General features: G+C 39.9%; 2 protein-coding genes across 4 annotated transcripts in view; both read right to left on the bottom strand.

The window, feature by feature from the left end:
- Positions 1-8,199, bottom strand: part of LOC110044193 (intraflagellar transport protein 46 homolog) — a 9,211-nt gene extending 1,012 nt beyond the window's left edge. The window contains exons 1-14 of one of the 2 annotated variants that reach the window (XM_020749697.2): positions 8,133-8,199; positions 7,256-7,373; positions 6,388-6,458; positions 6,051-6,241; positions 5,554-5,628; positions 4,891-4,984; positions 4,148-4,229; positions 3,652-3,704; positions 3,406-3,473; positions 2,139-2,183; positions 1,592-1,658; positions 970-1,030; positions 745-830; positions 1-322 (exon numbers count right to left, since the gene is read on the bottom strand). The exon at positions 1-322 is cut by the window's left edge and continues 1,012 nt beyond it. In XM_020749697.2, coding sequence (XP_020605356.1) covers positions 179-322; positions 745-830; positions 970-1,030; positions 1,592-1,658; positions 2,139-2,183; positions 3,406-3,473; positions 3,652-3,704; positions 4,148-4,229; positions 4,891-4,984; positions 5,554-5,628; positions 6,051-6,241; positions 6,388-6,458; positions 7,256-7,373; positions 8,133-8,162 — 1,185 coding nt within the window. In that variant the 5' untranslated portion in view covers positions 8,163-8,199 and the 3' untranslated portion in view covers positions 1-178. The remainder of the gene's footprint in view (positions 323-744; positions 831-969; positions 1,031-1,591; positions 1,659-2,138; positions 2,184-3,405; positions 3,474-3,651; positions 3,705-4,147; positions 4,230-4,890; positions 4,985-5,553; positions 5,629-6,050; positions 6,242-6,387; positions 6,459-7,255; positions 7,374-8,132) is intronic. The other variant, XM_020749698.2, reaches the window with a different exon arrangement.
- Positions 8,200-8,860: 661 nt separating this feature from the next.
- On the bottom strand, positions 8,861-26,002 carry LOC110044233 (DNA-dependent ATPase/E3 ubiquitin-protein ligase HLTF-like). Of its 2 annotated transcripts, none has more exons than XM_089293285.1 (16): positions 25,591-26,002; positions 24,329-24,557; positions 22,313-22,384; positions 21,014-21,322; positions 20,205-20,473; positions 18,996-19,276; positions 18,242-18,361; positions 17,652-17,797; positions 16,763-16,906; positions 15,577-15,845; positions 14,101-14,280; positions 13,166-13,290; positions 12,155-12,456; positions 11,094-11,387; positions 10,225-10,305; positions 8,861-9,647 (listed from the first exon to the last, which is right to left on the bottom strand). In XM_089293285.1, exons 1-16 carry the CDS (start codon positions 25,866-25,868, stop codon positions 9,498-9,500), a joined length of 3,249 nt encoding a protein of 1,082 aa, XP_089149411.1. In that variant the 5' UTR covers positions 25,869-26,002; the 3' UTR covers positions 8,861-9,497. The 2 variants fall into 2 exon arrangements, with proteins under 2 accessions (XP_089149411.1, XP_089149410.1); XM_089293284.1 differs by having other exon boundaries at positions 20,205-20,476; positions 25,591-26,001.
- Between the last annotated feature and the right edge of the window lie 347 nt (positions 26,003-26,349).

The following is a 26,349-nucleotide window of genomic DNA, read 5'->3' as shown; positions in this document are numbered from 1 at the left end:
ACCATGACTACCCCTTTACTCATTATCTGTATTTTGACTTGCCTTATGGGTTTGCCAAAATACTACAAGACTCTTTAAAATATACTGTGATGCTACACACTTAAGTCTCTTTAAAGACAAAATAAATTAATATATTTTACACAAAAACAAACAAAAACACTGCAGTGAGTATGGTATTTCAGTAATCAAAGTTTAAGGTTTGGGTATCTCCTCCATTGAGAGTCATGTGTTCAGCTGCTGCCGTCATTCCTCCAACAGCATCACCATTATCCAACTTCAACTCGTTTGACATCTGATTATCTTTGGCAAGTTGATGAAAATGCTGTAACACAGAGACCAAAACATTAAATTTAGAAAAAAGAAAATTGAATGGTGGAACAAAAACTCCCAATTCTGAGTCCCAGTTTATAGAATCCCACTTTCTCATGCACTAGTCTAACAGGAATGTGAAAAATTAGCTGTGTAAAAATTCAAGGACCACTCAAATTTTAACAAACTTTGAAATTAAATTTTAAAAAAGAAGATTTTTCAACTTTCACTTGGAATTGGAAGCGAACTGAAGATTATTAATTCTTTTTGGGGGCAAAATATTTGGCCTTTGGTGCAGCCGGGCACGCAACAGAATCCCAGTGTTTTAGACTGTCTTTGACGCAGGCCAAATATTTGGTGTTTCTTTTAAACACCTGGTGCTGCAGATTTATAATGACATCAGTTCATACATATAGCTACGCTTTCTGTACATACCTGTGAGTTCTTGAACTCTGAAAATAAGGTAAACAGCACATGCAGAGCATGGATTCTGTTGTTGTGTACTGGGATGTCAAGGATTCCTGTCACCAAAAGTGCAGAGAAAAAAAAAAAAAACTAAAATTATTATACTATGAACAACTCAGTGCAACTCTGATAATAATTATTATTACAAGAAATGTCCAGATTTCCATTCTTCCAAATAAAATAGTGGCAACTTACCACAGATCAAATCCACGTATTGATTCAACTCCACATCCAGATCTGCTGTTGGAAGCCCAACCTTTTTAAGATTGAAAGAATGTTTTCAAGAGTCTAAGGTGCTATCACACACACCTGCATACATTGTGTAAGGCACAGATGTAAGTCAGATAGTGATCTTCTACAGGGTCCCAATTTTGAATCATAATAATTTATTTCTAGCGCATTACATTAGAAAATCTCAATGCTCTTACAGAATAAAAATGAGAAAAACGATAACGAAACCAACATAAGGAAAATATATATCATATATCATATCATATCACTTATGCACCATTGAGGTCATTGCTGGAAAGAGGTTTTGTAATTAACGTCCTGAGTGCATGTGCTATCTTTGAAACAAATTCTGGTGACAATTTGTGGCAGATTTTAAGAACAATCCTGGTGCAATGGACTCTTAAAGATTTGACCCCTAACCTCCAAAAAGCACATTTTGTTTTAATACTTCAGTGCTTTAACTACACTGCAGCAAATTGAGCTTTAAAACTGGCAGTTTATAAGTTGTGAGAATTTACTGCTCAAAGATTTGATACTGAACACTGAAAGGTAACAGACAAGTCAGATTTCATAAACTACAGCTGACCTGGTTCAAAAGGTCTTCAAATTCTTGTGGCCACTCCTGCATAAGGGACTCGACATCTGGCATATTCCTAGACATAGAGAGAATGTAATCAAACTGTTGTCAGACAGTAAGAATACAAACTAAAATCAAATCAAAGAGAGCCATAATCACAAATGATGTGATAGTCACAAATTACATGGAAATGCACCCCAGCCTCTTCATTAAATGCAGCATAAGGAGAGTATTTCATAATTCTCAATACATTGTTACGAAGATTTTATTATGTAATCATTTTTCCAAAGTATCACGATGTAATCCTGGTTCGTGCATGTGCAGTTGTCTGTGGAGAGAGCACAAGGTTTTGATTCTTGATCCGCAATGTTTGTATTGACCTTTTGTCATGTCTTGAACAACTACATTTGAAACATGTTATAGCAAACATAATAATTATGATTGCCAGTGTGCAGTTTACAAAGCAACCCAATCTCTGCCAATCCCTGCCAGACATTCCTTTTACTTTTAATAATGGAAGGAATTTTTTATTAGCTGTTCAGTGTCCTCTTCTTACCTCTGGTAATGAACTGTAGGAGCAGGTTTTTGACGATGAAGTTCCCTGTTAAAAAGAAGCATGTGAAGACAGTCAAACACGTTTCCAGGTAATTAATTAAAAAGCTGTTTAATATATAAAAAATAATGAACAGCATACATGTATGATGACACAGGCCAGGTGGGTCTCTACACATTGAACAACTCTTTATGGGAGGGTGGCTCAGGTGACTGGTTGGTAAAATGGTGCATCCTAGTCACCCATAAAGTTCAGGGGTTTCGTCAATGTTTTCAGCAACAGAGCAACTGGTTTTCACAGGTGAGCAAAATTTTTTGAACTGAACCTCTCTACAATAAAAACCTTTCCTTTAGATGGTCAAACCAGGCAAGCACAACCAGTCAATCTGCCCAGTGCCCAGCCCTTAATGAAACCCCTGCATAGAGTAATTACTAGGTACATAGTTTTCATATCTAAAGTGTACTCCCCCTACAACTCCTCCCCCAGATCATCTAGGATTATCTGGGAGTCTCCTGGATACAAACCAAATTTCCCATTCTCCCATATGCAGCAGTTTCATGAACATTTTTGGCACGAGGGCAACAGGTTTTCACAGGCAGGCAAAACTATTTGAACTGAGCTTCTTTATAAGAAAACTTTTCAGAGCTACATGGTCAAACCAGCTGGGCACAACCGTCCTTACAGCCGGTCAAGTTGCGCCATGATCCTTAATGAAACCCTTGCATATGGGTCACTAAATCTCCGACATACTGTATGTACAACAGAAAGCATGCAAAGCACATGACTTGTACATTTTCTATTTCAGCTGATTTTTGGCATCTTGGAGGGAAACTTTTGGAATATTTGATGCACTTTTGTGGTTGAATCAGTTAAGCTCTACTTTTAACAACATTTTTGTGGGGTCAAGAAGGTAAAATTGGCAATCGCCTAGATTTCAAATTTTTAACATGGCACCATAGTCTGCCAGATGGTAATTGCTAGTCTGTAAGATGGAGGTAAATGGTTGAGCAGGAGATAAAGGAGTATAGATTGGGTTAAAGAGAAAAATGGTATTCTCTGCCAGTGGCAAGGTTCCTTATGTGTGGACACTTGCACTAAACGATTGATTTATTACCTGATTAAACTCATCAACAATAGATGAGCTTGGGGAATGATACCTGAAAGGATGGTGGAGCCCAAGTGCAAAAAGAACTGAACGCAAAGGGTATCCATGACAACCTTGTAAGCAGCAACCACCAGGCACCGTCACACAAAAAGATTGGTTTATTACCTGATACTATCTATCCAGTTATCAACAGCTTTAGGATTCTTTTCAGGATCTTCAATGCTCCGCACAGTCTGCAGCATGGAAAGAGAGACATGTTCAATGAATATTACAATTAGAAACAGAATAAAATGGGGCTCTAGAACTTCCATTGTCATGATTGAGTCACGTGGGTTCCAAAAGATAACACAGTTAATTTTCTTTAGTTTTAAGACATTTTAATGCTTATACTGTATGTTCTGGGATATTTACCATGGCCTTCAAGTTTGTCTGTTTGGAGATGGTTCTAAGCTGTAGATCCAGAACTGAAATGTAACATTAAAATTAGTAATTTTTTTCATCAGAAAACAACTTGTGTTTTTAGAGAATATATATCCTTGTTTACAAGAGAGGGGAGGGGTAAAGTCCGCATACAAACCAAGTGGCCCATCAGAATGGTACTTATCTCTGGTTTCTGTAGCATGAAGTGACTAGGAGTATTTCTACCTCCAACTGACTAGGACACTGGTCCATCACAGGGTTATTCTCCCAGCATTTGCCGGTACCCATATATACACCTGGGTGGAGAGATGCACTGTGAGAAGAAAGTGTCTTTCCCATGAACACAGCACAATGTCCCTGGTCAATTCAGAGGCAAGCTTCCACTTTTTGAAGTTACAGTATAGTCATAGATCACCAAGTATGTACAAGTATATGTAGTATTATTTTCTTGTGTAAATCCTGGTCCAAGAAAATGTGTACAGTGTACCTGTAGGATCAGACTGTTTAGCCATTGGTTCATCAAGAACGACCAATCCCAGAGTCTCAGGTTTACCATCTGGTCGTGTCACCTGCAGGAAAGTCATAAAAAAGTTAAAGCTGGACAAGAGGTGTAAATAAATTCCACTGGCTAAGTGAAATGAAATAAGTAGAAAATGTTTTCCTCAAGCATTACTGGGGCCTGGGAACAGGTCATGTGACCCTGGGCAGGTAGTTGTTTCGTTGTGTCCACCATGATTGCATGACTGTGCATTACCAACTCACCCACCCCAAGATCTTAAGTTGGTATTTTGATATTTTTATTGAAATCTGTGTTAGTCTGAAACTTTTCAACCCAATCTTTGCCAAGATCCAGTATTAATGCTTGTAACCTTTAGTTGACAAACCTACCATACAAAACAGCTCTTTTTGTCCAAGAATAGGCTTAACTTTTTCTTGTGTAACCAGACAAAGTCGTGAAAAGTGAGTTAGCCTGCACAGTCTGCATAGCAAGTGTTCTCGTACGAACAAAAGATCTTTTTCCCCATTATTGCCGTACACCACCACCCCTCTCTCCATCTATTTTTACTCTCACCTCAATTTTCACACAGCCAGCAGCCAAGAATCTCTTCCCTTATATGGAAAGTATGCTTGCCATGCAAGCTAAAGTGAGTATTCATTTTCCTTTAATAAATTTACTAACAGTGACCAAAACATTTGTATCCGGTGACCATTGATTATTTGACGTCTTACCTTCAAGAATGCATCAATGTCTCCAACAGCAGGGATGAAATCAGGATTAAACGGCTTCATTTTATGCTCCAAATCAATTGTTTGCGGAGTGTACCTATGATAAACAGTGCAAATGTTTAACTTAAATATTATCAATCAGAGCAATAAGAAAAATACTATCTATCAGGGTTGTAGCTAAGAAAATAGTCTCCCGGCTAAGATTTTTATGAGCCGGTCACCATTTTTCGAGAGAGACCTGGAAAAAAATTTCTGTCCTTATTCTTTTGGAACACCTTGAATGCCATGCTACCAAGCTTCACATTTACGAGATGGCGGATGCAGTGCATGGAAAGAAAACGATAAACAAGTGTTCAAAACAAGATTTTATTTCAATTACTTTACTGGATAGAGTAGCACCGATACTCATGGTAGTCAGGAATTGACTCCAAACTTTTCGTTTAGATGGTTCAATATGGTTCAGATATCGAATTATCGTACATTGGTAACCTAACAACCGTTCGTTGTCCTTTACCAAGTGATCGCCCACCAAAATCCAACCAGCAATCCATTCTTTCTCAGCCAGTGAATTTTGCAGCTGGCGCTTAGCGACAACCCTGATCTTTTGTGTACTAAAGTCATGCAGAAAGGTTAGAGACAAGTGGCATTGTAAAAAATAAAACGTACCTTGTAATGTACTGGAAGAGTTCCTTGATTTCTTGACTCACTGGAAGGTGTTCATAGTCAGCTGGGTCATAAGCACTGGATGTAAAAAAAGATAACGGCAGCAAGTACATAAAACAGCAAACACATGCCCATTAATGAGCATGACATTTTGTAATTTATATACTGTATCCACCATAAGAACATTAACTAATAATAATGAGATTTAACACCCCCCTGTAAGTAAAGACCCCTTATCAATTTTTAGGGGGAGGAGTCAACATCATGAATAAGCCAAAGAGGATTTAACTAAGTGCATCATTTATTGTTTGGACACTTCAGAGAGGCCATGATAAAACACAAAATACTGTAAGCATCCTCCCTGAAGCTGTAAAAATTAAATTTCAAGTGCACTGGGTCCCAAATTGGATTTTTATGGTAATTAATTAAACCATTAGTCAATGTTATTTATTGTATTTATTCCCTCATGCAAGGTTGGTACCTAAAAATAATGGACATACCCCACCAGTGCAGTTCCATGTGCGTCATCATCTTCATCATCATCATCGGAACTGTCACTCTGATCATCATTATCATCTTCATCTTCATCATCATTAGTTTGTTGACTTTCCAGTTCTTGGCCAGTTGGTCTCCCAGGTCGTTCCTTGAGCCCCTGCAGTTCTTGTGGCCGAGAATAGCCCCCAGGAGCCTCCTACAGAGATCAAAAAATGAACTGGCCAAAATAAATTTGTACATTTTATATAAATTTAGCACCAACTTGCTACTAAAAATAGTAAATAGTGGGGCGCCATATTTTCTGATAATGAAATGGGGTTCAAGCAGTCCTGAAATACCCACCTTACTTTCTGCTAGGTTATCATGGTCAAACTCGTCATCACTTTGGTCAGTCATGGAGATAGATCCAATTCCTGCGGCCAAAAGAGAAACGTGATTACGGTGCACAGTGCAGAAGTATTTTTTTCTCAATTAGCACAACATCTATTTTGGGCAGAGATATTCAAAAATTGCTGGGACGCATAAATTAGCATTTTTTTGTAATTTCCAAGCATGTTTTTTTCATGTGTTATGCAAGTGTGGAGACTACATATTAAGCAGATCCATGAGTTATGATTTTTAAAATGTTTCAAGGCAAACATGATCTGTAAACAAGATCTTTGTGACAAAACGCTAAGTCATTTTAACGCTTGGGTAATTGATGTCCAAATATACTTGTCTATAACATTAGTCAGATTATTACAGGATTTGTTCAGACAATGTCTGATAACCAACCAGCACTGGTGTAGATGAACATGTCCAAGGACAAACTGACAGTTATAACTATGATTAATTTATGTGGCTACACGTAGCTCAGTGAGCAGACAAGATGAACCAAATTCTACACTGTGGTTGGCTACAAAGCGGGCAAGATGCTGCTATCTTGCCCACTGAGGACAATCCACTTTGTCCTGCAAGAATTTAACCGAAAGCCATATAATGAATCCTTTATTTACCAAAAGCTTGTTTGGTCAAGATGGCTGGATATTGGCCTTGTTCTTTTTTGGGGAGTTTAGAGACCTTAAACTTGCCTAAATCCATAAACATGCAAAAAAAAAAAAGAACTTATATCCAATATCCAGCCATTTTGACCTCAGGCTTTGTCAATAACCCATGTATATTCCTTAACTTAAATAAAATAAGCTACATATGTCATTTGATCTTTAATCACCTGGATTATATCCACCTGGTTTGCCGCCAGTAGGTCTAGGGCTTGGTGAAAAGGTGCTGGCTACTTCTTCGTCGTCATTTACTTCAAGAGTCTCATCATATGGTTGATTAACGACAAGCTGCAAATTATATATTGTGAGATCAAAAGGCATTGTCACAAAAATATTGGTAAACACCTCACTGTAACAGCTTTCACGAAAAGTTTTACCACTGCAACACAGACTACAAAATGCAACTCATGATCTTTGATGCAGTTACATGGGAAGTCTGAAAAGCAAAGTTGATGATAAGCTCCTGGCTAAAGAAAACCTTTACCACCCTCCTATGTACATGTACATGCTCAATAATTAAAAGTGGACAATTTTAAATTTGTTGCTGTGGGAAAGAGTATACGATACTGTGGCTAACGAATATTGCCAAGTTGTCACGAATTTACTTTAAATTTACTTTGAATTTTGTTTTAAAACAGTTTGAGTAAGCAACCAGATTAATTACATTATGTGCTAAATACAGACATGTACAGTTCAGAGGCGGCAACAGCCTGCTGTCAGACCTGTATTTACAATATTGAAATCCAAGACGAGCCCGCATGCATTTCATACAGAAACCTTCAAAATTTTTGCTAACACTAGCGAACAAAAGGATGATCATCTGATATCCCGAGAAAAATTATCAAACGTTTCGCTTGTATCCAAGGACAACGAAATATGATCTCGACTCAGATAAGCCATTTCGACTTCGCTGATACGATTCGAACTTGTAAGGTGCCATTCCTTGACCAAAATGTTTCAAAGTAACATTAAAAAGATTAAAGATCATTTTAAAGCTTTGAAACATCATAATTTAGAGAGAAAACCGTTAAATACTGCTCAGTTTACCTTTCTTCGCTCGTCATCGGAGTCAGCCATGAAAGAAGCAACCCACCAGGTGTACAACTTACATGACGTCCCTAGTAAAACTCTGCCTCATTCCCAGGCTCTAACGATCAACGACAGTCCAGAGCCTCCACTGCGCGCGGATAAAGTGCAGTCGGCTACAGAAACCGGGATAAACTCCGGTTTTATGAAGTACTTGGTCCGCCTCAGAGTTTTTTTTTTATATGTTTACATCGGTAGTTCGCTGAACTCTACAATACCTACAACGAAAAGTTCCTTCTCTCCAAATGCTGAAAAGGCTTAACCAGGCCAGAAGCCAGGTTCCTGGTGTGGCAGAATGCTGGCCGGATGAAAGTAAAAGGAGGCGGGAAGCGGTCGAAAAATATTTTGGCGGGGCGGGATTCAATTGCTTATTTCGACAGGTGATATGCGAGATAGTTTTAAAAGTAAAAGCAGGAAACGGGATGGAAAACATGAAAATTGAACGCTACGCGGACAACTGCAACTCTAATGAGGCGGGATCGGGATATACATTTTGAGTGGAGCGGGATGGCGGGATTGAGTAAAACAGTGGCGGGATGCGGGATTGAAAACCCTCATAAGTAGGGTGAGAGGCATGCTAATGTACATCCCCTGGGTCTCCATGCTGGGAGTTGTATGGGGTTAATCACCCCTACCTGTGAAAAATATCATATTGGAAACTAATTCAGTCTTAAAACAGAGAAAAAGGCTTGACTATTTATTTTTGTGTTTTATTTATTATTTTTGCTTTTTATTTCGTTTACAGAAGCAAACTTTGGCAAATGTTAAAATCCTGGAATTAATATTGAGCCTTTCCTAAATCTGATCTGTCATATATGAAATTTGAAAAAAGTTATAACTAATTGCGATATTTGCATCTTAGGCTTTCATGAAACTTTTAAATAATGTTGATTCTTTTCTCTTTTTTGCTTAACAGGAACTTTTGTGGTACGCCTACCAAACGCAACGGCAACTAGTCTTGAAATTAAAAGTAAAACGACACTAACTCTCAAACGAGCTATAGATTTGATTTCTCAAAACATTCTTCGTAGATAAATGACGAACCAGAAAACGACAAATTATTTTAGCAGAGGAGCTCGGGTAAAAACAGAATTCTTTACGAAATCAGCCCCAGGCCACCCCCTACCAACTTCTCTTCCAAAGGAAACAAAAATTAACAGTCACCTGAGAGTGTACTTTGTTTTCGTAAATCGCAATAACCAAAACTTTACCATTCTTTTTGTGCAATAAGAAAATACAAAATACCATGGGCTCAACGAGTTGAATTAGAGAAGCTTTTTTGTTTCACCGACCAAAATGGAGGGTTTTGGCGAAACAGTTCTTCAGCTAGAAGTCCATGAGAGTTTTGACATCTTGAATTCTTTGTTGTCGTCTTTCTTCAGCTGATGACTTGGTCTTGAACGCACCTGCCATCAATTCTCTCTTCCTCTTCTGAAGTTCAAGCATGCGCTCTTCCACTGAATCTTTCACAACAAACTAGAGGAAATAAATGCATAGTTTAATTAGAAAAGGCGGTTGGTTGGTTGGTTAGGTCCGACCGACCGACCGACCGAACGAACGAACGAACGAACGAACAGTTTGATGACTCTACTGATGACGGCGGTGACCACCAGCCTTGTAATGCGTCCGATATCTCACGAGGTAGTTTCGATTTCGATCAAACGACGCACGTTAGAGGTAGCGACCCAAACCGGAGGAGACAGGTCGAAATATACTACACCCGGGCTACAATGAAACAAATGTTTGGCTGAAATATGGGCTGGCCAAGAAAGACAGCATCAAGTGACAGCAAATAGGACGTACGAAGTAACGGTAAAACATTGGGATAACAACGCCAAAAAACTTATAACAAAACCGATTTGACAGTTTGTAAGTGCAGTACCAAGGTATTAAACGAGATTGAACCGGAGACGTAATGTGAACAATGTACATGTTTAGGAGAAACTTGTTCCGTTTAAACATGTTTTGTTTTTCTAAATATCTTTCGATGCTAGTGTGAACGCAGTTTGTGACTGTACTGTATTACTCTGTAGGAAGCCACTGAGTGACTCACCTTGGTTACGATAACATTCTTGGTCTGCCCCAGTCTGTGACATCTGTCAAAACACTGTTCCTCAGCTGCAGGATTCCACGCCTGCAGGACATAAAGATGTAACTGCTAGAAAACGAGCCACAGAATTTGGCCAAGATTCAGGTGGTGGAAAACTTCTCTCTCAAAGCCGAGAGGAATTGGTGGGAAGAGCTCTGGGACATTTTGGTGGGGGTATACCCTCTCCCCCTCCGTTCTTCAATTTTTATTTTTAACACAGACCATACTACGCCGCTTTCCATGGCCGTTTTTCAGACCTGGCCAATTGCGAAACAGAACCAGTAAAGCACACTTTATATCGCACCGAACAGTAGGGCGGTTTTCAATTGAGTGCCGCAAAACCAAAGCCTAAGCAATCACTCTAGCCAATGACAAAGGAGGCAGACAATCCAATGAACCAATCAAAACTCGAAGTAACTGCATGAAGCTGAGGCAAAGCGCGGGAAAACATAGTTGTATTCATCATCTTCAGTTGGACTGGATATTTGTTTTAAAGAATACAACTACCATGATTCCCTGCAGGCGCGTCTCACAGGGGAAACTGGCCATTGCATTCCCGTGATAACCCTAAAAACTGGAGTACTTAATGACCAAGTCAAAATCTAAGAACCATGATTTCCGGACCACTGAAAACTGCTCAAAAGATCGTTTGGAACCACATACAACGAGACAGATTACATAGGGGAGTGAGTGATTTCAACCTAGTCGGGACTGAGGAGAATCGCCAAGAGTTAGAAGATGCTTAAGGAAGTTGGAGGAGCCCTCGAAAAGCTGAAGTTGTTCTTTACTTTCTACGACTAAACTGCAAAGGTCATACGATTGTTTCAACTTACAGGATCAAGGAGGAACACTCTGGAAGCCGCTGTAAGATTCAGTCCGACTCCTCCTGCTTTCAGTGACAGCAACATGACAGTGGGAGAATCCGGTCCGCGCTCATCAAACAATTCTATCACTTCAGCTCGCTTCCTCTGAGTCATCTTGCCATCCAATCGCACAAAATTGAAGCCTTCCGCTTTCAATGGTGTTTCAACAATGTTCAGCATGGACGTGAACTGCGAGATGATCAGGCATTTCACTGAGGGATCTTCACTTCTGAGCTTGGTCAAGAGAGACATCAACGTATCAACCTGAAAGACAACAAGCGCCCAAGGAATATTGGCGCAATAAGGAAAATAATCTTATTTACTGATTACATGGTAAGGTAGCCTTGGCCGGGCTAAATCTGAGTGTCCTGAATGGCTCTTTCTTGGTTGGGATTTTGCTATACGGACAGTTTCTATGGAAACGGTCATAAGCCGTGTATTTTCTTTGTTTCTGAAAGCCACAAATTCAATAAACAGCCATAACCCGAGTGCCATATTGTAAACCACTAACTAACCTGGCTAGCTCGAGTCGTTCTGGGAAATATTAGCCCTCGGTCGTTTTTGTACAAACCTCGCGTGCCGTGCTGTCACGACCTCGTGCCAATATTCCCCAGTACGGCCGTCGCGCTCGGTTAGCAAGAGATTATTTTTAGCCACGGACCTTGGCAATCATGGAAGCTTATCAAAGCAGGACAAACTGCTATTCAGTTGTTTCATAGTTTATATAACAGGAGATGTAGACATTGACCGTTCTGTTAGGCTTGGGTTTCAGTTTGCGAACTTAGCCGGATATAAAACGCTGAAGAGAGAATAATTAACGAATTAAGAACAAGATTTAGATTTAATAAAATTAGAACAAGACTGAGATTGAGATTGATCTGGACTTCAAACAACCGTGACGAAGTCAACAATTTAGGCCAAAGTCTAGGAGAAATGAAATGAAAATGAACCTTATGTAATAAAGCTTCTTCCAAGTGAATGGCTGATCCTGTTTGCAATGGAGATGTTGTTAATCGTCGAAGGGTCGTTACCTTTGAACTGGAGTGCCATTCTGCAGATCCATCGCCTTCATCCAAATCCTCTGCGTCAGGGGGGACCTCCACCAACACATCCATACTGATGCAGCCACGACAAAGAGGGCAGCGAGGGTTCGCCTCCGACGTCTTGATCACATCCTCTATGCACCTCCGGCAGAACACGTGCGCGCAGTGCGTTATCACTGGGACAGAGAGTGAATCCAGGCAAACAGGGCACTCCTCGTCCGCTCCTGAACTCAGAAGGGTGACAAGGGTAGATACAAGCTTCTGACGGAGTTCTTCTGGGGTAGAACAGCCTTTTAAAAAGTGTCAAACCAGAATGGAACTATGAATACAGAATTTCACGTAATTAAGACAGACAATGCTGAAATCATATTCCATCTTATAAGTCCAGTTCCATTGGCAAACCTCTCAAGATCCACGCAGCCCTGCCGTCCTATACTAGTGAATCGAAATTAAAACACAATATTACTGCCTTTCTCTTTCTTTGGGTAAAGAGAGAGGCACTGGGAGAGTAAGCGTCGATGAAAATACACTAGGGCCCTACCCAGGACTCGAACCCGCACTGCTCGATCCGGAGTTTACCGCACTAACCATTACACCACCTTGCCTACTTTTGACGCGCCAATGATATCCTATGTGCCAGAACTTAAACTCTGAATCCTTCAAAACCTTGACTTACAACAGTTTTAAAGGAGCTTCGTCAAGATTTGCCCATGTTGAAAGGTGTAGCCTATATTTTTCAAGTTTGTTGTTTGTAGCCCATGTTAATCTTCTCATCCTTGTTCCTTTATGGTTTACTATTATATAACTCTTTACCGTTTTTCTATCTTAGAAACTTCTATTTTCAAGTTTCCTTCAATTTAAAGGTAATTTTGTATGTGGCCAAAATAACTCAAAATATCGTGACTGAGCTCCTTTAAGGCAAACCTTGTGTTGGCGTTTGAACTTTAATCTCAGTGATTACCGTTCTAAGAGAAGTATTTACGTTTACACAACATTTACTTTCAGCTGAAGACAAGGCTGACGCTGCTGCACAGAGCTTAGGATGACAACACAGCTGTCTGAGCCGCATCAGAATTGCCAACACATCGGCGTAATTATGGAGAATGTTGCCAGTTTTGAAATATCTGAAAAAAAGGACGTACATGCTCAGTTACCTTGGGCCTCTGTTTCAAACCGAGTCCTCGTGCAAAACACTTCATATGAAAATGAGTTTGATTAGTATGAAAAAGAGCCAGTAGGGGCAACTCATTTTCCTATGAATGAATGGTTTTATATGAAGACTCGTTTTGACACAGAGGCAAAAGGAAACTCGGAAATTGTCTATTAATATCATCGCAGTTGTGGAATTTCTCTTTCAACTGGTTCTCGCAATTTTCTTACTAAACTCTGTTTTGATTCCGTCCGAGAACACCTATTACTCTCTAAAACTACAAGGTTTCTGTTCCAATGAATGTCGAGGTCGTACAGGTTGACCTTTGAAAAAGGTGACTTTTGAGTTGGAAATGACCTTAAGAAGGTCTGCATTTAAGTAGCAGTCACTTGCCTAGTTCCTAGGCCTCGAAATTTCGCCTTGGTCAATTGTTTTTTTGGGGTCACGTGGCCAGAGGCGAAAAGCGTGAACTCCTTACCGTTCGACTCGGATACGTCACTGAAATCAATTGAGCGTGAAGACCTGGGAGAAAGCCGTACAGGAACTAGGCAAGGCTGTCACAGCGCTATGAAAGATAATACCATGTCCAAATCCAAGATATATAAAAGATCACTACAATGGATTCTTTTCTGCTCACTGCCCAGGAAATATCTGTCCTAAGCGCATATCCAGGCTAAAAGCCTGGCAAGTGTTTCCTGTTTTGCCGTGGAGTTGTGCAGCTTTCTCTTCGTAAAAGGTAGCCCAACATAAAACAAAAACACAAAACAATACGACAGCAACTTACTTGCCAATGACAAGTTTTCCCTCTTTAGCCATAGAGTCGTACAGCTTCCTCTCTTCAAGGGACAGCTCAACAGGCTGCACATAAACCTGTCTATCCGGTAATTCCACCAGTGGTTTACCATCCACTTGTTGTGTCTTGGTTCGCCTCATTGCAATACTTCCCATAAGTAACTGCAAACGACTGAAAGGAAATGGCACGCCGGTGCATTAGCTGTTAATACTATCTAGTGGTTTGAAGTATTCTACCACTAAACGTAATTTTGTGTTCACGTTTGAGCCGAATGAGCTCTTGTTAAAAAGCCCTTGCGAGGGTCTCTAACGGTAACCAATCAGAGCGAATGTTTGTTTTTCTCAACCAATTAGGTGCAAAACAAAAAGTAACCAATCGTGAATTGACTTACACACGCGTTTTACCGCGCTTAGCATAGGTCGCAGGTTTTTGCTTTGTGCTCTGATTGGCTCATTGCTTTTATTATCTGCGTTAGGGTTGGCCACTGAGATGCGACCACTTTAGCTTTGGTTTCACAAAAGTCACAAGAAAACTGTCCTAAACTTTGCAACATGTACTTTCAGGTTCCTTTGATTTGAAGAAATTCTTTGACACGGTAAAGAAGACTTAGCATATCGTATAACGGAAAAAAACGAGGTCGAAAACCATTAAGGAGGCGGGTCCAGAGGAGAGGTTGAGGGGGTTGCAATCTCCCTTTTGAGCAGCAACTTTTTTGTTCTCTCTTTTACTCTCCATGAAATTGTTTTATACGCAGTTGTTTCGCTTCCACCAGTTGACTGATTGTCAGGTTAGCATTTTTTTTTCCTGGTTGAGAAATAAGGTAAACTCCATATTTTATATCATGCCTTTACAAACGTTTTTCAAGTGTCAAGAATACTGGAGATGGCATTTTAGAGGTAAGATCGGAACAATTTTCCGCAGAGACGTGGCCCCGGACTCCCCCCCCCCCCCCCCCCCCGCCCCCGGCTCCCCTTCCCTGGAATCTCGTTCTAACGGCGCTCACCATACAGCTGATGGCGCAGAAAGTTATTAGGGAGTTTAAGAAAACCACGACGTCAACGGCAACGGTTTAATAAACTGAAAAATGGCTGTGCACGTGCGTTATAATTCTTTGTACGTTTCTTTGCCGTCCTCTGCAAAACAACCTGAAATGACCAAATTCTGCGTTTCCTGGAGAACGTGAACCACGGCGGCTAATTTTTTAAATTTTTATTTCAAATTTATCGCTGGGTCCAAGGTTCAGTTTCGTGATAGTTTTGCCTGTGATAAACAAAGTAAATGACTTTAGAGTTTAGAGTACCGCGAGATTCGTAGGAGAAAGATAAAATCATTTTTGAATCGACCTTGTCCTCGGCGTCGCCGTCCTGGTTACTTAAACTCCCTATTAAGGTGACCAACCCCTCGTTTCAGGAATTCCTGCATCCGCCCCTGCGCAATATCTTCCAGACCGAAATAATTTACCCATACCTGAGCGCACCCTGATCGCCTTCACTGATCGGTCGTTCCATTGTTCTTCTCCACCACTGCCTATCAGTGAACGGCTCCAGTTTTAAAAAGCTTATGATAGAGAACATGTCCTTCATGGAGTTCTGAATCGGCGTGCCTGTCACCACCCATCGCCGTTCAGATTTCAGTGCATGGACAGCTTTAGACATCATGGCATTAGGATTCCTGATCACATGGCCTTCGTCAAGGACGACTCTTAGCCATTGGGTATTTGCAAGAGGAGATTTTCCCTGTAGAAGAATTAAGTAACGTGGTACAAGAAAAGCAGTGGTCGTCAAGGAGTTACCATAGCACTTGCGAGAACCTTAATCTCTGGCAATTTATATACAGTATGGTCGTGCCTCAGACAAAGCCACAGAGAACAGTTTCAAAAGTTCGGCCTAACATTTCCCTAGTAAAAGTAAGCTCTCCCTGAACAAGCAAATTTAAAAATGACAGAGTTTAAATATAGTAACGATTTCCAAACCAAGTCAGTGCTGCTAAATTTCAACTTCCCTGAACTTTACTGACTCAAAGTAAAAACCCTCACTTTTCTCTGTTAAGTAACCTGAAGACACGTTGCACTACTGTACTTCTCATAAGCACTCAGGAGTACAAATCGAATCGTTGTTGCAGAAACTAAAGACTCGGAGGAAACCAGTCATGGCATAGCATCCTATGCAAGGGAAATAGCAAACTTCTTATTGCTTCATCCAGTAAGAACTGAATTAACAGCTGCAGTTCTGACCTTGGGGTAGGGGGGTAGGGGGGGACTCCCATGTGAAAAGGTTGAGGGTGCTCGTTGGAATCTTTGAATTAAGCCCCTAAAGGAGACCAATCTGGGCGTGGCTCAAGCTTTATTTGATGCCAAAAGACACCAGCTTGTTTTTACTATTTCTACAAGTGAAACCCTAGAAGATACCTTGCCGACCTAAAGTAGTGGTGTCTGCTCCCAAACACCCTATTTGAGTGGGATCAAAATCAAAGATTTACACCCCTAAGCGAGACAACCAGAATCCCTGACCTTTTCACATAGGAATCCTCCCACAGGAGTTCTGGGCTACTAGGGAAGTGAGGACATGTCACCTTCATCAAAAATAAAGAACGATTTTACTTTTTTTGGATGTGTCATTTTGAATTCTTTTTGTAAGTGCACAGCATAACATACCTTGGAGAATTCAGAAGACAATGTCTGGTAAGTGGTTAGAACAACATCCTGTTCAGCCAGCAAGTTTTGATCCTTTGTACGCTCAGAGCCATAATAGGTGTAAACATTCAACAGGCCATCATGAACGTGAGCATCAAACTGATCCTGTGGATTAAAAATGTTTGTATTAGTCTTGCAAGAGGAAGGAAGAAAGGAACAACAAGGAAAGCTACATTCACATACTTTTCAACGGGGGGAGGGGGGGGGGGGAGGAAGCAAGTGAGGTAGATTCAAAATGGCAATGAATGCCTAATGTTTCAGAAATGTAAGCAATCATGGCCTCTACACAGACTCAACAGAAGAGTCCACAACAAGGAAACTAGGCATCTCTGCATACAAGCTAAACTCATCAAGCTGGACGGTCAAGACTCAGAACACTGATAGTTCATTGGTAGTCTTACCTTCCATTGCCACCTAGTAACTTGTGCAAAGAGCTACAACAGGGCTTGAAAAAAGTGCCATCTGGTTGTCCAGGAAAGGTAGATTTTCTTTCGGGGCAAGTGACTAAAGTTTCATTCTCACTTACCCAATGGGAAAGGTCTCTGGCAACTCGTCTGCCACTAAGTAAGTTATACTTGCCCAGGGCAAGCAAAACTTGAAAGATGCTTGTCCAAAGGCTAAGCTGCAATTCAGACAATTTTATTTTTTCGAGCCCTGTGCAACTACAAACCCACTGCTTGCATACACAGCTTGCTTGTGGTGCTACTTCATGTAGGTAAATGACTCAGTATCATAAGGCTGCAGCGTACATGTATGAGAGTATGTGGCAACTTGGAATACTACAAACTGTACTATCTGTGCGTATTGCATGCCTATCATGTTAGGTAATCATAATTGATTTAATATGTACCTGCCAGTTACTTAGAACAGACAGTGGGCAGATGACCAAAGTTGGTCTTGGTCCAAGATGAGCAGTCCTTTCTCTGCTTGACTGGGGAGGCAATGTAACATGTGGCACAGCTGGGCACTCTGCAACAGCACTACCTGCACTTGAAGCTAAAATAGGAAAAAGAAGATGCAAGAATTACATGTAGTATCAAGGTGTTTTCCTTTTTTAGTTCATGAACACGCAAAAAGTAAAAAAATAATCATTGTATTTTAAGTATTTGTGTGGAAATTAAGGGAAAAGAGGCACCGTTCACAGTCTTTAAAACCACTTGCTGTTTGTTGGAAACATGAACTACTCTGAAAACTGAAAAAACTTCTCAATGAAAGCGGTTTTTAGAAGCTATACTGAAAAATTCAGACTCAAGCAGTCATAATAAAGATTTTTCCAAAAAGTCACAGAGCAGCAAAAGTCATCTAGTGGTCATGAATATTTTCTTAATACACCACCTGATTCATTAGTAAAATGTACATGGCAATCAAGTGAAAATACGGATTAGTAAGTTGAGAAGTCAGCAACATGTCACAAGTGAATTATGTCAAACATGCACAAACCTGCTGGCACAGGTAGCTCCTTAGCAACATCATCTTTAGGGAGACAAGGTAAGGGAGGCTTGGCAGTTGGTCCATCATCAGTTAGATCCACATTAATGACTGAACTTGGCTTGTGTTTACCTGTTACACAACATTTTGAAAATGCAAAGTCAAGCTAAGTCTAAATTAACCCAACGCTTGAATTCCAGCTTGCCCTTGGAACAAATAGCTCTCAAACTTTGCTTGCCCTGGGCAAGTCTAAGTTTGCTCTCTTAATGATTCAGTTGGCAGATGACTTGCCTGATCCCTTGCCCACCAGGCAACTAAGAATAAAACATTACATGCCCAAAAGGAAAATATACTTGTCCCAGGTGACTGGATGGCACTTTCTTTGAGCCCTGACTTGATCCTAAGATCAACTTTAGTAGATAAGTCCTCAAAGTTTTGAGGTTAAGTTCTACATTCAAATTTAAAACTATTATAAAGCCCTGACAAACAGGACAACAAAATGTGTTCATCCAATACAGCATTCATACAAATTTACACAATCAAGCCTCAAAAGGCACGACCTGATCACATGCGAGTCAAAAGTTCATTGATGACAAAACATTGTTTCCCTAGGGGTAAACATAGTTTCACTTATCTAGAGCATTGTAATGTTAAGGTATGACATAATGATCTGATAATGATAACGTTTCATCTAATCAGGCAAATAAAGTTTTTCAGTTGGAGCATATAACAATCAATATGTACATATTTTTCTTTAACAACCCACCTATTTCCTCTTTCTTCTTCTTCTTGCTTTTCCTCTTCTCCTTGGACTCCTTTTTAGCTGTTTTAGGCTTCATGCTCTTATGTTCTTTGACATTAGTACTGGTGGATTCATTATCTTCCACCAGTGCTGCCCTCTTTGAAACTTTGGCTTTCTTGGTTGGACAAGGATCTATGACCTTGTCTGTCTCATTGTCACTATCCTTAGCAACCAGTTCAGTATCACTGCCATCTCCTTCACTAAGCACTTCAGCTTCAATATACCGCACTGGTCTCTTGGTTGACCTAATAATACAAAAATGTATAGGAAAAAAAGATTTCTGATCAGTACCACATCATCAAAGAAATTTACTGACAAGCTGACGCAGTTCCACCTACAATGTAAGTTTACCAACTCCTTCATTTGGACACTTTCTGAGAAAATCATTTTTCAACAAAGATAAGTTAAGCTAGGGTGATTTTTTTTTTCATTTAACACACTTGGCTTGCTGGCACTAACTCACACAATCCCTTTCGTGCCCTTATTTGGGCACATGATCAGAGGCAATTGGTCTTTCCTAGATATCTTACCAAATTTCAATCTATTACGAACATTAGAACTCACGCTTTTTGGACCCTTATTTCCGAGAATTTACGGCCACCATTAATTTTGCATGTCCAAGTCTTGGGTGAGAATTTGAGAACATTATGTCATATTTTTTTCCTCAAAAATACCACACGGGTGGAAATTATAATTAACAATTAGTACTGCAATTCGCGTAAAGAATAACAAATTAACTTTGCTCTCATATTCATGCAATTTTATGATTTCAAACCATGCAGTATTTTTGAGAAAATGACTTCATTTTCTCAAATTCTCAACCAAGACTTGGAACAAGGAAAATTATTGGTGACCATAAATTTTCAGAAATAAAGGTCCAAAAGACACGGGTTCTAATGTTGGTAATACTGTAGATTGACATTTGGCAAGATAGCTAGGAAAGACCTATTGTGTACGAAAATGTACAAAAATTGATATCAAGAATTTGATCATATGGGCACTTTAAGGGTCAAACATGATATCAGTGAAGTGATCAATATCTTAACTAGTGAGGATATGGAAAATACACCACCTAAGTCCTGGATGTGCTTTCCTATGAATTTTATGAGTGGTGTATTTTCCAGTAAAATGTGTACCTGAGTCTATCTAATAATAATTATAAATTAACATCACCTTGAGGATCTTCTGACAGATTGAGAGGTTGCAGCCTTCTTGATGGAATCTATGTCAGGACTGAAGTTTGGATCCTCTTTTCCAGTCATATTAAATGATACATCACCAGAAAATTCTTCATCTTCTTCTTCGTCATTGTTGTCACCTGATTCATTTTCATCCTCATCATCAATCCGGATAATCGCATATTCATCATCATTCAAGAAGTCCTCCTTTTTTCTTTGGCTTTGTTTCGTTCTTTGGTTTGTATGTCTTGATCGCTTAGTCCTCTGCTACAAGAAAGGAAGGCATAACATTTCAATCTTTCATAATTTCTCAAGGCAATGGAATACAGTTGTAACTCTGAGACAGTGTGTTAAAGGGTTTATGCATGATCTGTACTCCATTGGAACAAAATTTAAAGTGAGAGCATGATAAGAGAACAGCTCAGATCAAAGAATGATCCAAAATGGTATCATATAAAATTTTAAGTACCATTAGTAAAAAAGTAAAGTCTGCATACAAACCAAGTGGCCAATCAGGTCAGAACTTATCTTGGTTTTAGTAACATGAAGCGACTAGGTGTATTTCAGAAATCCTCCCTGGATGGGATGTTAGTCTATCGTAGGGTCACGCCCAGCATTAAATATGCCAGTACCCATTTGCACACCTGGGTGGAGAGAGTAAAGTATCTATTATTGCCCAAGAGCACAACACGACGTCCCCAACCAGGGCTCGAACCCAGACTGCTCGATCTGGAGATGTCTACTGTGCCTATATTTCAGAATAAATGCCACACAAATAGTTCAATTAGATGCTACTGTAATAACCTTTGATACATTTGTTATTTGAGTTTTCCTATCTGCCAGAGTAACCAATGGCTTTCCACTGTAGAAATTTGTAACAATGAGTGAAATAACTTCCAGTGTCTTTCCAAGGCCCATATCGTCGGCAAGAACCCCTCCAAGCACACAACTAGGTCGTGTAGTTGTTGCAAAATTGGTAGCTGAGTTGAAGTATCCTTTCCTGCTGTTGATGGTTTCATCTTTCCAAAATGGTGGAAGTTCTTTTGAGTTTTCCCTTGCGATCATCCAGGCAAGAGCTTGCTTCTGATGGGGGAATAGCACAGTTTTTATGGCCTAAAAGGAAATTCAGCAGCTGTTAGTTATATTTTGCAGGGGTTTCATTAAGGGCTGGGCACCAAACAAATTGACTGGCTGTGAGGATGATAATTTGCCTGTCTGGTTTGACCATCTACAGGAAAGTTTTTCTTACATGACTGTATAAAGAAGTCAGTTCAAAAAGTTTTGCCCGCCTGTGAAAAACAGTTGCCCTCTTGCTGAAAACATATTAAATGAAACCCCTGACTAAGTATTTTTTTAATATAATGAATATTATCATATGGTCAGTACCCAATGGCATGTACATACAAGACATCCTTGTGAGACGTGGTACACTACAGTATGAAAGACAAGGTTCTGAGTGATGCCTATAATAGATATAGATATCTCAGTCTATAATCAAGAGCAGGGCACAAAAAATAAAATTGGGTTTTTTGGGGGCAAGCTGCAACTATGAAGCATAGCATAGCAACTATGAAGCAAATTGTTCTCAAAAGCTTCCCCAAAATTCATCTCTTACAGTATCTCATGATTCAATTTCCTCAAAACATTTTCCCAAGAAACTTGACATGCCCATCAAGCAAGTGATGACACTGAGAATTCACTAGCCTGACAGCAAAATCCACTAGCCCCAAGTTATCGGACATGACTTTCTTTGCACATTGTAGAGTGGTTTCAATTAAGTGTCATCATTTAACCAAAACCAAAGTTATCATTGTGGCCAGTCACAAAGGGCACAGACAATCCAGTGAAGCAATCATCACTCAAGAGGAAACACATGTAGTTGATGTGAAGTGCAATTTTTTTTTTTTACAGCATGTGCCAGTGAGTCATTGTTACTTCTGGATTGATGACAAAGTAGTATGAGTCTTACGCTGATTGCTTAGTGTTAAGTACTGCAAAACCAAAGCAAATTATTTTCAACACTCAAGTGAAAACCACTCTGACTAATACTTGATGCATTAATAAGGAATTACAATAAGAATTCTTCCAGTCTGATTCACAAACCTCAGCAGGTTCAATAGTTGCCATCTTGTTCTGCCCAAGTTTCTCAAATAGCTTGTCCAACTCCATTGTCATCTAAAAGAGACCATAGCTATTGTGTTAATCCAGTCACCCAAAAAGATACACTGTGAAAATTACTACAAGTCTTGCTCTCCTTTCCAGGGAGTAAATATAATGGCTTTCACCTTATCTTAGTAGATGAAAGGAAATCTAATGTACAGTAATCCAAGCCTGCAAATAACAGTTGCTCATCGGACAATTGTCCACTAAAATTTGAGGTTTTGACAGGTAAAAGCTTAGCCTGGTCGGAAACTCTGACCGGGCATTTCTGCTAAAATGAAAAACATTTTAACTGGAAATTTGTGGCCGAATATGGAACAAGTTATTTTGTTATACTGCCACAAAATACTACGCAAAAAAGCTTTGTTATCGGTTTTGTTGTTATTCCAATTCTAAGAATTTTATCACGTGCAGTGCGTCGTCTCAAATATTATAATTATGTCGAATTGTAAACACATCACATCAGTCCCACTATCCCTACATGTTAATTTACGCATTTTGCAGTGGCGTTGTGAAAGATCGTGAAGCCCCATTTAGTCTGAATTACATTCATCTGAAAAACTACTAAAAACTGAGGTCTTATGTAATTACTCGTTGTTTGTTGCTACCAAGTGTTGTGGAATTAATTTTCAGTCGTAATACATTGACCCGATTATAATAGTATGGAAATTGATACACAGCCCAAATATTCACATTTCGTTTATCTGAATGCAATCGCTTTCAAAAACTTTAAAACCTCTAAAACGTAATCAAATGTTTTTCTAGTCCGTATGATCAAAAATCAGTTTAATTTTTAACTCTTATAGTTTTTTTTAAGTCTGTCAGTGTGGGTGAAATGTAGTCTCCGTACCACAGAAATGTTTTTGTGAAAAGCGTGAATGTACATATTGGTCACGCTTTATAGTCACGACCACCTCCAATTCCACATTTTAAATAATAACGCAAATTTTTTATTCAATTGACCCCAAAAACATCCAGAGGAAACTTGCTTTCAGAAAGAGTTGAAGAATTCATTTCAGCCAATTTTCAAGTCTCTGAATGTCCACGCGGGAGATTGTTTCATCGCTTTTCCCGTTTTCCTTAGACGTCTTGGGAAACTTGTTACGTTGGAAACGCTTGTGTGACTAGGGGTATAAACGTTTGTAAATTTGTCAATTTTCAACAGGTAAAATTACACTAGAAGTAATGTAAAGGTCCTACTTGCTGGTGCTAGTAGCAATTTTACACCCAGTTGACTTATAAGCTTTTCGAATTTACAACCAATATTTTGGCGAAGTGTCTACACCAAAATACCAAAATGTCTCAAATGTCTCTTTTTAATTTCTGACGACAAACAATTTTTTTTGTCCGACCAGACTGGCTTTTTGTCAGATCAAAACTGGTCCTTGTCCTGACAAATGACCTGCCTATAGACAAAAACTTTTTGCAGGCTTGGTAATCCCAACCAATATAACAGTAAAAGGCAATTGTGAAATGGTAGCCAGGCAAGTTTGGGCAAGTGAAGCTCTAAAATCAGTGTAAACCAAAAACCACCTGGAACAAGAATGAAGGCACAATCTATTTGACCATTAAAGCCTAAATGTCTTAAGATATGTACACTGAAATATTTCATTATTCAATGTACATCTACAGCATAGTACATAGCCATACAAACAGATTAAATGAACCAAGTCATGTACTATAATTGGCTATCCAAGAGGTAAAGATACAGCTATCATGCCCGCTTAAGATAACTTGCTGAGCTCTACAAGAAAACCTGTATGCCATATGGATAATTCCATTGATCAAACTTAATTTGTCAGAGATGGATAGATATTGGCCTTTGAGTGATTTGTTTTTACGTGTTTAAGGACCTTGACTTAATGCCCGAGTTCATAAAGATGCCAATATAACAAAAAGAACTTCATCAATATCCAGTCATCTTGATCTAAAAAAAATTGTCCATAATCCATTATATACCTTATCATATGAAATCCTAACAGAAGGAGGTCTACCAAGACCCATCACTGAGCGCAAGTTATTAGGTCCAGATGCACCACTTTTTTGTGGAATTGGCTCCCTAAATGTTCTCAAAATGTGCCCATGCCGACGCATCCTCTGAAGAACTTCTTGTTCATTTTCCGGCCTACCCCAAAATGTTATATCACAAGGCATGGTATAGATGTTATTTTTTCCAAATGGAACAACACTATGGAGAAAAAGGTGTTTAAATAAGATTGCAGTCATCTGACAATATCTGTGCATGGCTCATATTATATAAGAACCTGGTTTACGATCTTATCAACATGGGTCCTTTCGGAGTTTCCATTATCTGGGCAAACATTCCAGAAATTACCATCCAAAGTCAAATGGAGAGGTCTGTTTCAGTTCAGACCTGTCAGATCCAAATTTGCCGTTCCATTTTGACAAACCGGTTTGTTACACTTCTTCCTATGTGGAGGATTGGGGAAATGGATGGAAAATGGTAAGTGTCTTTTCTCTTGGTTGGTCCCATTTGAACACAACATATCATTTCAACATTTCCTTGGTTAGTCCCACTGGTATCTGTCCAGGCAGTCTCGCATAATGGCAAGCACCCCATGAGTCTCAGTGTTCTTGGGTACGACTTTCGCTGGAGCCTGAGAAATGCTGTCGTCTGTGTACAAGTAATTCATCGTGCATCCACTTTTTCATCGATTTCACTTTAAGCCAAGTCAATATTCCAATCACAGTGGAACTCCGTTAATCCGGTCACCAACAGGCCACAAACCACAAAAATCTGGCCATATTATCAAGGTGGCTGTATTAAGCGGTTTCTTTGAACAGGAAAATGACTGACTGAGCTTTTGCTCAGGCCAGAATAAAGTGGCCGTAACATATCGAGGTGGCCGAAAGGCGGGCTTCCACTGCATCAATATTATTTTCCCCAGGTAATCTGATCTCTAACGTAGTTTATGTAAATCTTTCACTCGTTACTGGTCAGGAAAAGTGAAGTCGTGCACACCAATTCAAGACCTATGCATGATGACTGACCGACATCTGACCGACACAAACTCAGTCAACAAGTATTTATGCTACTCAAGGCTGGCAGAAAATCTACTTAAGCTGAAAATCAAATAATGGAAACGCCTGCGAGTAATACAAGTGACGTAAGCTTGCAACGCATCTTTTTTTTTATTTTAGCACATTAACGAGATCAGAACAGATGCAACATCAAGATCTCCAGGCATTGCAAAACTTACCCCTCTAATCTCGCCAATCTGTTGTCCATCACATCAGCCAGGGCTCGGGCTAACTCTCGCTTTATATGCCCCACCTGTATTCCGTACACGTTGTCTACACGAACAGCGTTTCTATCGTACGGATTGTGCGGTTCACGTGTCAGTGATACCATCTCGTCGTAGTTCACCGTGCCACGGTAGTAGCGAATACCTACAATATCGCCTCGGTAGCTACCAATACATACTTCATGGTCCAATTCATCGTCTGAGTCCGAAATATCGAAGAAATTCGACCTCATTGTGTCTTATAAAAGGACTAAAGCGAACGAAGAAGTGCTTGTAACACCAAACAAAACCCTCGTTCACCAGATGACAAAGTGCGATTTTGGCGCCTGTGGTTTCAAACGTGTCATGTTACCTTATGGTGCGCGAAGACTGGTGAGCAACTGGGGCTGGATCCCAGCTTTCTGCGGCTCCCTCTGTGAAGATTAAGGCCGCGCGTTGTTCGAAAGGTGGATTTAAACGCTATCCACAAACCACACTACCCAACGGTTTGTTTTGTTAACGCATATTCACAAGATAGCAATTTATCCGGTGGGTAGCGTTATCCAGCCTTTGTACAACTGGGGCCAGGCTTTTTATGTCTGCTAATATGCAGTGCTCGATTTAATTCCCCAAGTTGGGAGCTAACCAGCTAGAGGCTAAGCGACTTACATCGCATCAGCACCCCTAAGAGGAAGGAGCAAAGGCTTCAGGGCTCGTAACTTGAAGACTGGACCA

Source organism: Orbicella faveolata, unplaced genomic scaffold (genome assembly GCF_042242905.1).
Source record: "Orbicella faveolata isolate gen_17 unplaced genomic scaffold, um_ofav_v1 contig_25, whole genome shotgun sequence".
Lineage (NCBI taxonomy): Eukaryota > Metazoa > Cnidaria > Anthozoa > Scleractinia > Merulinidae > Orbicella > Orbicella faveolata.
The sequence above is the reverse complement of the archived record's forward strand: the minus strand, read 5'-3'. Positions and strand labels throughout refer to the sequence as shown.